Raw genomic sequence first — 12,479 nt, 5'->3', positions numbered from 1 at the left:
TTTGCATTAAAAGTGTATACACAATATTAAAGTTGAATTAGAAGAGAAAATTAAGAATAAATGAAAAACGTAACTAACGAAAGACAAGACAATAATCTATAGACTGAATTAAACTTGTATTATTCATGAATAAAACATGTATTATATGTGTTATAAATTATTTTGGTTTGTATCACTAAGAACATGAGTGATGTTTGCAATATATATTAAAAATGTAGTGTGCATGTATTATAAATGTATTATTAAGTGTGTTACCTAAATCATTTGGTTGGTATCACTAAGAAGAGAGTAAAGTTTGCAATATGTATTATAAGTGTACTGTTCATGATTTTAATACAATTATAAAACATATCTAATTCAACTTTAATACAATTGCGATATAGTTCCATAAACTTTACCTTTTTTGAGTTTTAATCTTATATTTCTCCTAAAATCAATTATAAACTTAACTGAACCCTCTTAAAATTGAGATATAAACTTTAAACTGCATTTTCAATTATTTGTAGGATCAACCTATCCAAACTAATCACGAGTTCGTAAGATTCATGAATTCAAAATTTGAAGCTTTATAGTGACCATCAATGGTGAATTCTTGTTGTTGTAATTTTAGAGATTTGAAATTTTTGTTTGAGAATATGATATTGTAAAAAAAAAAAATTATTTTTTTATTTCTCTTCTCGTCGTGTTTTTGGATAAAAATAGTGACATATGGATAAAAATTGATTTGAGAATAATTATTTAAATGAAAATTTTAAAAGAAGAGGAGGAAGAATAAAAAAAGAAGAGGAGGAAGAGAGAGAATAACACAGAAAGAGGCAAAAAGAAGAAAAATAAAAAGAAGAAGATGAGGAAGAGAAAAAGGACAGAGAAAGAGGCGAAGCGGTATAATTTTTTAATCCAAAAAATTATTATATTAAGTTAGAAAAATTTGATTGCCATAAATGGTAAATATTTTCTTAATATAGCATATTTATGTGATTTGTCCTTATTTTTTTTGGACTATTAATTGCTAAATAAAATTGGGCTATAAATTGCTAATTCTATGTAGCAGTTGTGCCTTTGTGTCAATTCCTCAAAAAATAGCCCGAAGGCCCAAAGACCAAAAGCCCAAACTATTCAATATATCGTAATTCTGATCACCCTGAGGAGAGTCGGTGACGGAGTAGAAGGAGAATCGACGAGGAAAAAAACAGTGCGCTTCAATGGATACTTCTCAACTCAACGAAGCCTTGGCGTCCAGCTCCTACGACAAGATTGCTGATATTTGTGATAATCTCATGCTTCAGGCAATTTCTCCCTATTTTTTTTCTCTATTTATTGTCTTTCTAGTGTAGTTCTTTCTGTCGATTTAAGAAAGAAATCTAATGTTTCTATCCGCTTTGTTGGTATTCATAGGGTGCTGCTGAGGGCATCGAATTTCAAGATGAATGGCCGTACGCGATTCACCTTCTAGGTCATATTTACAGCAATGACATGTAATCCCTTATTTACAACTTTACTTTGGATTTTTAGGGTTTTAAGTTGGATGATGTGAAGGATTGATTTAGAATTACGTTGTTATTGTTTAACTTTTGCAGTAATAGTGCGCGATTTCTGTGGAAGAAGATACCTGCAGCTATAAAGGAGGCCCGGCCTGAGGTGGTGGCAGTTTGGAGGATTGGGCAGAAGCTTTGGACAAGGGACTATGTCGGTGTGCACGAGGCTATTCGTGGATTCAGCTGGAGTCCTGAGGTTCAGCCCTTCGTGTCTTCCTTTGCAGGCAAGTTTGTGTATCTTTATTCTCCGTAGAACAAATGGTAGAGATTTAGTTGATCATCCTTTTCTGTTTAAAAGTCGATCGTCTTCTATTAACTCTAGTCTATTCAGTTCTGTTTAGAAGCTTTACGTAATGTACAATATAAGTCCAAGCAACAGCCCAAGATTTGTTTTTGCTTGTTGAATCCATAGGATAATTGGATTCTGAATGATGGAGTTATGAATGAACCCATAGAGTAGGTAAAAGGTTGAATATGTGAACAACTAAGACACAGCATCTCTAAGTTATAGTGCAACAGGAGTGTCACCTCTTGTTTGAAATAAAAAGGGAGAAATTAAAGTGAGGGTTGAGATTATATTTCGAAGGTTCTATCTAGTAAATTTATACTTGAGTTGGCATTTGGAAGGGATCAACATTCTTTTCTGTGCCTGTTAAAAGCATAGAAGGTTTTGCTGCTACAACTAATAATTGGGACTTATAAATGAAGTGCCACTGTGCCAAAGGAGTCTAGCCTCTCTTCTGGGTTAAGATTGGATGTGGATCAAGTAAATGTAAGGATTAACTATATATTGCCATTGTTGAATTAGTAGAATCTATGAATCTGCACAAATCACAAAGTTGGGCTGCAGTCCAAGATTAGCTATTGTTGTTTGATAGTGGCTTGAGACTGGAATGATGTTCTCTGAACTTATCTTGAAGTCTAGTGGCCACTTTCAGGTAATCAGCTTAATTGGGCAGGGAGAATTGTTCTCTACAGGTCTCTATGTCTTGGTACAACATCGAAAAATTTGAAAAGATATCTTTTGTTAGCAATGGGCCATTGGATGTTTGCTACAAAATAGTCAGTGTAAACAATTATTTAGGATGGTTTACTGGTGTGATCCCCTGAAAGGGAGATCATAATGGTGATGCCTTTTTCTCAATCACGTGTCAATTTTGTTCCTGGTTGATGCCATGATTGTTGGTTGGGAGTATCATCTCTATGCTTGAATCTTGATAGTTATGTACTTATTGACCTACATAATTGTGGATAATGCTCCAATTATGTCTCCCCGTCCTATTTTTCTTCATTGTTAATTTTGCTGTGTGTTCATTTTTGTCAATTACTCTTTATATGAGTTGGGCGAGCTTAATCGGTTCTTTGTTTTCCGCAAGCGCAACTGTGACAATGCGTTTTATTTACTAAAACAAGGACTGTGTACACTCTTTGTATACCTTTTATTGATGGTGAGTTAGTTGGAGTCCTGGGTTGTTTAAATTATTGGGTTACTCTCCAGATACATGGAATTTGTCATGCACTTGACTGAGAAAATAGCTATTGAGGAAAAATATCTTTCCGCATATAAAGGATAATTTGGCGTGTAACTTTCTACTAATAAGACATGCAGTAATACTAATTCCATCATAATGCTGTCCATCCCATCTATATAAAAAACAAAACTATACTACTACATTTTTGTGAGAGGTCAAGGATTAAGTGATTAACTGATGTAGGCTTATACCAAAATATATGGTCTCCTCAATCTATGTTGAATTCTTCTGTCTGGGGGGTTGGTTGTGGTAGAGAAAGAAGCATGGATGAAGTTGTTTTCAGACCATGCTGATGGAGAGGAGTGCAAAAGAATCTTTAGCATGCTTAGTTCCAACTCTAGGATCTTTTGTTGCGGTTAAAAGTAAATTATTTTAGTACTATTTTTGTGTTTTGTAATTCATGCAGCATTATATTTTTGTGACGTCAGGTGAAATTATACTTCAGGTCTTCACCACATTATTTTTTTTCTTCTGCCAAATTATTTGGGGCTGTATTTGTAAGAAAATAAAGTGATTGTTGGCACATTGTAGGGGGTGGTGGTTTCATATATACTTAATGTAAGTTGGTTATTTTTCTAATTATTAGACCACATTGCTGGGGAAATGTTCGAATAGTTACTAGCGATTTTTTAAAGAAAAGCTTTTACTCAAATCTGTGAAGGGAACCATATAATGTAAACATAAACTTGGAGTTCTTGTGCCCCATTGTTTTCTTTGTGGTTTTGCTATACAGGGTGCATAGGTATACATATTTGTACTTGTTTTGCTGTATATTTGATTTTCATATCATTTTCACATCATCCTTCTGCAGAATTATACAAAAAAAGGATGTTCGAGCTCCTTCTTTCTGCTTATTCAACCATTAGCACACAAGACTCAGCCTGCTTCCTGGGAATGAATGAAAATGATGCTATAAACTGTAAGTTTTTATCCTACAGCATGCGTGCTTGTAGTCTCAAGAGTTCTTTTTTGTGTACATAAGAGGACTAAATGAACTAATGTCTATCAAAAGGAATCCTTGTTGTGTCTGCAAGGAGAATCATTTCCATCCTCTTCATTGTCTAGTAGACCATAATTTTGGACTTGATTGGCTAGGTATCCTGCTCCTTGATTCACCTTTATAAGTCATGCTAAAATGTAGAATTATTAGGACCCTTGTAAATATTTTTATTTTTTTTATTCTTCTCTTCTTTTGTTCCCCTCTGTTTGCTGGTCACCAGCATCTCCTTAATGCTGAAGAATACACCATTACCATTTTCAAAAATAAAATAAAATGTTGCTTTCTAAACCTTCTGAAAAGGCTCTCTAATATCTCAAATTCTGCTCTTTGATGTCTTGGTAGTTGTTCCTTCATCAATTTCACACCCCTGGCGGGGAGTTTCTTAACATCTCCTTTAGTTCCTCTGCTAGGATTAACCGATACATCTGGGGTGCTCATCAATTCAGCAATTAGGCTAATAAATTGTCCTAATTTTTCCACTTATCAAAAAAATAGTCCTAATTTTTCCAAGGTCAGCTTTCCATTAACCTTAATTATCCTAATGATGCCATCTAATCTTGCAGTTGGCACTTCCATCAATGATCAATTTGAAGTTTCTGATAGGGAGAACAAGTGAACTGATTAGTTTTGGCGTCATACACTTGTCTGAACTGTAATTTGGAAAAAGCCAATCTTATCAAAAGTAACATTGTCTTTGATTTTCCTGCAATGAAGTGAATTAATAGTACTTCCTACTTTTATGTAGCTTAACTTTAATAGCAATCTCTTTGGTGGATTGTTGGTGATTATTGAGTTTGATCCAAGTTAAAAAGGGTGTATAAGATAATTCTAAAATCAGATCAATTTGTTTGAAGTGGTTTAACTAAAATAATAGGTGCACATCAAATGTTAAGAAGCACATACAGTGAATTCTTTCAAATGCTTATCCATTTATCACTACATCCCAACCATCAAGTTTTCACTGATTGGTAACAATAAGTTTGTCGTCTCCCTTTCAGATGTGCTGCAACAGGGTTGGGCGTTGGATTCGGCATCTCAAATGCTTACTGTGAAGAAACAGGCAGTTATAACAGAACAGAAGTTAGACCCCAGTAAATTACAGCGCTTGACTGAATATGTCTTCCATCTGGAGCACTAAACTGTTTGCTGGTTCCGCTATTAGGTGCTTTTCTTACTCGAAATGGTTGGAGAAATTAGCTTGCCAAATTTTATAGCAACAGATCTAAGCATGGATTTACTAGCATGAAGTCGAGAAGAGTTAGTTTTTGAAAGATTTTCTTTGTTAAGGGGCATTAGTAGATATTGAACAAATGTTGAACGATCTTCTTTTATTTAAGTTTTCATTTATTCTATTTAAGATTTTCCATTCCGTTCCCTGCTCTGGTGGATGTATTTGGAAAACACAACTATGACCATGGGAATTATGCTTAAATTTGATTCGACAAAAAATAATAATCAAGTTTCAAGTTGAAGATAATAGTCGAGAGAGTTCCCGTTGACTGAAGACTTGATTATTGATATTTCGATAGGTCCAGAATGGATTGAAAAAGGAGCTGGTTCGACAGAAAGCTTTTGAAGACGTAGTGCACCCTTGTGAATAAGGAACAAGATGAATACGGAGGTTAAACAAAGGATCCTACACCCAAAAAGTGCCCCACATAGGGTTTTCCCGAAATCCCCCCGTAACTAAGGTAAACAATGTAGAAAAAGCACCTATTTCTGTATCGGTGTCAGAAGAGCAAAGAACATTTTGCACAGAAGAACTTCAGGTTTCATTCATTCCTTGGAACAACAGAACCAGTATGTTATACATATACACAGAAACTAGCCAAAACACCCATCCAGGTTCACTACGTTCTCAAACTGAGTTTTCTCACCATCTAATGGCAAAGGCAAAACACAGCCTTATATAATACGGCAACAAAAATTGTTTCTATATACACTGAAGCTTTCAAAACATTTTGGCCAAAAATTAAGGTGTGATCAACAACTCGTGAACATCAAGCAGGTTTGTAACCAGGATACGCATTCACATTATATATAACTTCTGCTTGTGGTGATGCCCGCTGATATTTTGTTATCTTTGCGAGTATTTCGAGTGAATGATCTCCTTCTACATAGGGGTCGATCACCATCCTCAGCAGCACTGCAGATTTTGCCAATAAAACCTTGATAAGCTGCATGTCAACCCCTGCTCCTACTACGCCTTTATTCTTAACTGTCCTGAGGTAATTATACGTCACATCTGAGAAGCTTGCAGGGATTTCATCAACAGTCCACCAAGGCACATAATCAATCAATTCACCAGAAAGATCACCAGGCCCCTAATATTAACAAAAATACGTCACTCTGAACTTAAAACTGAAGATCTAGTGAGCAAGAAAATAAGAAAGTGTACAAACATATATAATTAATAACCTTGATTTCAAGTTCCTCTAAATATGGGGAGCTTCTTAGCAAGCAAAGAGCCCATGCAACCTTGACTAGTTCGTCGAAGCAAAGCTCAGATAAGTAAAGACGTTTTAAGGAATTTAAGAGCGGAGGGAAGCTTAGTTGGTACTTCACCTGGTCCTAGGGAGGAAGAAAATGTCGAAAAACAGGATGATTTAATTTAAAGCCCATAGAATGGCACATGAATGATAATGCATCAAAATGAAGACACGAAGCAAGAGTTACCCGAAAATTACTGTAATCCCAGTGTAGATGCTCGATAGACTTGAAAAACGCCACAAGATCATAGTTTCGGGCCTTTACAGAGGATTCCATAGACTCATGTGAAACTTTTGCTAAAAGAGGGACACATTTTAGATGTATATTGTCCGAGAAGACAAATGACCTCAACTTGGGAGCATTAATTTCAATGTTGTTTGCATTATCCAGAACTAAATGCTCAAGCAACAGGCAACGGGAGATAAAATTTCCAAAATCTTCAGTCGATATTGTGACTTGACTTAGTTCTAAGCTAATTAATCCCCTAAAGACCGGTGGAGGACGTACTAAACATCTTTGGAGAGTCAAATGTCTCAACTGCAAACATGTGAAAAACGAAGAAGGCAATTTGTATACGTTATAACCCGTTGGAAGTTGAAGAACAAGATGTTGAATGCCACTTCTTGAGAGGAAAATATATCAAGATGTCGATCTTAGGGCAGTCGACAGGATCAACGATGGAGAGGATGAACTTAGAAATTGGTCCTGCGTGAAGGGCTAAAATAATGTGATAGAAAACGTTAGTAAATCTAACTGTAGGGGATATAAATTCGTCTGTTGTTTCCCAAAGTGTTTGATCAAGCTTCAGCTGTGAAAGTCTACACCAATTATGTCTCCAATTTTTCGATAAGATACTTGTCCTAACAGCATCTCGTAAAGGCAAACACAAAAGTATGTCAAGAAGTAAACTTTGCTTTCCTTCATTAGGTGTCATCATATGCCAGTAAAATCTGCAGAAAATAAACGAAAACACGTAAGGTAAGGAATATGCAAGTATTATCTTGAGGTCACTAATTCGTACGTGTCTTATTCTACTAAACCACAACGAGAACCAGAGCACTATCCAAAATTTCGAAAGAATGGATGCACTATTACGAAAATGCGTCTTATTCTACTAAACCATAACGAAAGGATGGATGCACTATATTGCGAAAAGGTGGACGCAAGATATAAATTTGTCTAGTTTGAACTTTAGGTTCTTAGCACAACATCTATTAAACTTTTAAAACTATAGGTCCAAAAACAATTTTTATCTATTCAAATAGTATATATTTTTTCTATATATAGCTATATTTCCTACCGAAGGTATTGAAATTGGTTGAACTCAAATTTATTGTATGCTATATCATCTAGTTTACTAGTTTGAATATACACATTAGGTACTACCAAAATAATTTCACAGTACCAAAAAAAAATAAATAGGAATTTACAATGTGACAGACTTAAATCTTTTGAAAGATTAAAGCAAAAATAAATTAAGAACACCAAAAGTGCTAGCAATAACTACTCAGTTACTAATTTTAGAAATAAAAAAACTACATATATATAAGATTTAAATTTGGGATAATGGTCTGAAAAATACCTCAACTTTGGTCGGATTTGCTGTTGCGATACTAAACTTTCATGAGGACCTACTACCCCCTAGACTATTTAATACCGTATTATAAACATATATATTTGCCCACGTGGACATAAAAAATAATGCAAAATTAGAAATAGTAGTGTGTCCACGTGGGCACATATATACCTTTAAAATACACTATTAAATAGTTTAGGGGTAAAAAATACGGTATTAAATAGTCTAGGGAGGTAATAGGTCCTTATGAAAGTTTAGTATCGCAACAACAAATCCGACCAAAGTTGGATATTTTTCAAACCCTTATCCCTTTAAATTTCTAAGAAAGTTGCACCTAATAATCATCATAATTTGCATTATATATGATCGTACTTCAAGTATGGATTTGCACATCTATACTTAAATATATATATTTTTTTAAAAATATAACACTACTATATACAATTAGGAAGGAGGGCATGCGTTCACTTAAATATTCAATTTGAGCTGCATTTATTATTTATACCCAGAAAATAAAAATACACTCTTGGTTTCAAAATTCTACAGAACTAGAATAATAAAAAGCACATGAGTTATGTTAATAATGAAGAAAAAGAAAAGAAAAGAAAGGAGAAATTGAAGATGAACCTGAGGATGAAACTTTGTGATTTGTGAAGTGCTCCTAAAAGGCTAATTCAATTGTATTCTAATTAAATTGGGGATGAAGTTGTGATTAGTACACGTGTAAATACTGAAATCCAACATCACTCTAAAGGTGACAACACATTGAGTAGAATAGATAAATTTAAGGTGTTTATTATGTTTCAATTATTACATTATTTTTATTTATTTTTGCTCTTTTTTTATAGATTTTTGTATTTTGTACTTGATATTTTCTCTGCACAATTTCTTTCTTTTTTGTATCTAAATTTATTTCACTTGAACGGATTTTTTCTAGAAACAACATTACTATTTCTACGAGATGATAATGATAAGGTGTATGTATATTGTGTCTCCTCGAGTCTTTTTCACTAAGTAATGAATAGAATACCATTAATATGAATTATGATAATGCTCTTAAAGGGATTTTTTTTTTAAAATAGAGAAAATGAATATTGAGAAATTAGATAAAATGAAGCCCTACTATAACATCATTACAAGATAATAGAATATCAAATAATGGCTACTAGTAATAAAATAATTGAGATTAGAAAACGTGAAAGTGAAGAAAGACTATTTTTTTTCCTACTCGGAGTTTGGTGTTCAAGCTAAGTTCCAACTAAATTTAGATCGTACATTGCAATGTTCATTTAAAGGTGATGCTTTCAATAAAAACTTGTACTATGAAATTCTCAATCCACAACGTAATTTATGTCTTTAACATTAACCTTAACTAATTAAAAGCATTAATTAATAAATAATCTACCTAGAAAAATAATACTTCTAACTGCTATTACTTGTTCATGTCACATCCCACCGGTTTTGTTGCTTCATAGATATCAACAATTGATCATAGGAACTTCCTTCGTTTATTAACGCAACCCATTTTGTCCGATATTTCACCATCTGAATTCACCTCTAGATAATATTTTGATCTGCTAATAATAATCATGTTAAAACAAGAAAATTAAAGACTATACCGTAGTCTAAAAGAAGAGTTAATAAATTGACCATATATATTAAACATGAGATTATCATGACCAGGTAATTAAGAATGATTTTTTTTTCAATGTAAAGTATTTTTCTTTTGCATTATATATATACACACTAAATACACTAGCAACTTTGCATTTCTTATGCTCGTTTTGATGCTTGAATTTTTTTCGGTTGAGATATTCGTATTGAGATCTTTCCTTGTGGGAGAACTCCAATTATATTCATCTTCAACTGGTGAGAGCCTCTCAGTACACTTCAAAATCAAGGAAAGTAACTTTAATCAACTATAATTCAAAAAAAGTTTTTAACAATAATTTTTATTTTTTCTAATAAAATACAAGTCTTTTTCAATACATACATCGCATAAAAAAACTCCAAGTAGGAACTAAGTATATATTGTTGAATAATATTAGTTGAAACTTAGCTTGTTCAAAACACTTATATGCATGCGACTCTTAAAACAAAACTTTATGCATCAAAATACTTTTTATAAGATCAATGGACCGCAAACATTTTGTTACTTTTCAATGCAATCTTGTTTGTATGTCAAAATAATACTTCGTAAATGAATGCAAAATATGAAACTAATTGACAAGTGCAGAATGACAGATACCCAGAAAATAATTTAAATACACACGTACAAACTGATCTAAGCGTAAACACCATGCACCATCGTAAAAGAAGCAAAATTCTACATTTCATACAAATTAACACTTTATACGGCATGAATAGTCACCTTGTAGAGGTCAGTGATGGAACGGAATTTTGTACTCCTCGGCATCAATCTGCGAGCGTCTTCGTCTAATTTTATCGGGAGTACTTTCGAGCCACTCTCGATCAGCGTCATTATTATCCTATTAAGATTATGTATATCAATATCGTAATTATTTTCCGTACACATATCAATATCGTTCATATATATATATATATATATATATACTCATATATTAGTAGTGGAGTTGATCAGACGATCGAGACTCTCCACATGCCGACTCAGCAGGGTTATAGTCGAGGTTGATTCATTATTTTTAACGTCTCTAATTATATATACATACATATAATTTCTGGAATTAACAACTTCCAATAATATTAACTGTACAATTGTTCAAGGAACAAAGGTTATTGGTAATTAACCTGATTATTTGAGTTGTCGTCTCCGTCTCCAGTGCTACCGCCGCTGAATTGAAAAAGCTGCAACGCCGCCTTCATCTCCGGTTTGCATTTTCTTATTTTTCGCCATTGACGGTGATGTGCATTTCTTCATTATAAATAAATAAATAAATGTACGTGGAGACGGAGAGTATTGTGTGTATATATAAATATATATATAGAGAGAAATATTGCTTTGAGATGGCTAATCTCTGTGGGTCTATTTCACGTAGGATACGGAATTAATTACGAATAAGGAAAATTCCCAAATTTACTTATCACATATATTGTTTATAATTATAATTTAACCTCCATTATATGAATCATCGACACAAAAAAAGTTTGTTATTTGTCTAAATTTTAAGTCCTATATATTGGCTCATATATAAGATCCCCATGTTCAAATATAGTTGCTATATCTTAGGCCACGTTCATAAATCATGCATAGTTTGTAACAAATGTACTTAATAGTTTGTACCATGAAAAAACACTGTAAAAATTGTTTCCATGCCTTTTGAAAAAGGTTCTCATGCATAATTTTAAAAAAAACAAAGTAATCACGCAAATTAAACTTCACTATCAATTTTCCAGTGAAAGTTGACTACTAATATGGTTAGAAAAATTAGTTTGGCCATGATCTTCTCTGGAATTCCCTCAACTTACAAATATTTTCTTTTATATTTGGGGCCTTCTCATAAATTTCAAAAAAAATCCATATTTATTGATTTGATATAAATATAAAATGTATACATTTATAAAATGGAAATTATTTTATACTTTTTTGATATTTCTTACGTAATATGATTAGTTTTATCTTTTTAATTTCTTGTCAAAAGTTTTGAGCCTTAGGTTACATTATTATCATTGAAAATAGAGAAAATGGTCAAAAACCCCTCCAACCTGTGGTCGGATTTTCAACTACACACTCATACTTTACAGGGTCCTATTACCCCCTTGAACTATTTTATAAGGAAATAAATTTCACCCTAAAATGACATAGTCACTCGTGTGTATTGTGGTGTAACACACGCACATGCCATATCAATGCCACCTAATAAATATAATAAATGAATTATTTTTCCTACTTTTTTTTAATTATTATATGCCCCATTAGAAACCCTCCATTATCATTAAGAACATCACCATTATCAAACTCACTTCTCATCCATTGACATTCTGGCAAGAGAAAAGACGGTAAATTTTTTCCGACGAGTAAAAGTTTCTCTGACCAATATCTTTATCTTATTCCCCACAATTTCTCTCAAAGGTAATTGCAACACATTTTACTCATGTTGGGGGCATATGAAGGGATATATTCAAAGTAGTCTATGGGCATGCCATAAATTTTGAATTCAATGTCTTTCTTTTCTTAATGTTGGTGAAAGTAGCAAACCAAATTAAAACATTGAAATTAATCCAATTGAAAAAAATTATGATCCAATTGAATTTTATGCCCCATTTCTAAAATACCCCAATTTGTGGTTAAATTCAAGAATATGAAATTAGAATTAACGTTTGAGAGAAGAGCTTGTGAAGGTGTTGGAAATTGAAAATTCTATGTT

General features: G+C 33.0%; 2 protein-coding genes across 2 annotated transcripts in view; one reads left to right on the top strand and one right to left on the bottom strand.

Annotated features, from left to right (window-relative positions):
* LOC125873047 (uncharacterized) overlaps window positions 1–12,479 on the bottom strand; it is a 121,340-nt gene that overhangs the window by 100,486 nt on the left and 8,375 nt on the right. The gene's annotated exons all lie outside the window — the stretch shown is intronic.
* On the top strand, window positions 1,127–5,419 carry LOC125873091 (COP9 signalosome complex subunit 8). The gene is made up of 5 exons (XM_049553961.1): window positions 1,127–1,286; window positions 1,396–1,475; window positions 1,578–1,759; window positions 3,879–3,986; window positions 5,066–5,419. Exons 1-5 carry the CDS (start codon window positions 1,203–1,205, stop codon window positions 5,203–5,205), a joined length of 594 nt encoding a protein of 197 aa, XP_049409918.1. The 5' UTR covers window positions 1,127–1,202; the 3' UTR covers window positions 5,206–5,419.

Source organism: Solanum stenotomum, chromosome 1 (assembly GCF_019186545.1).
Source record: "Solanum stenotomum isolate F172 chromosome 1, ASM1918654v1, whole genome shotgun sequence".
NCBI lineage: Eukaryota > Viridiplantae > Streptophyta > Magnoliopsida > Solanales > Solanaceae > Solanum > Solanum stenotomum.
This window is presented reverse-complemented; position numbering and strand designations above follow the sequence as displayed.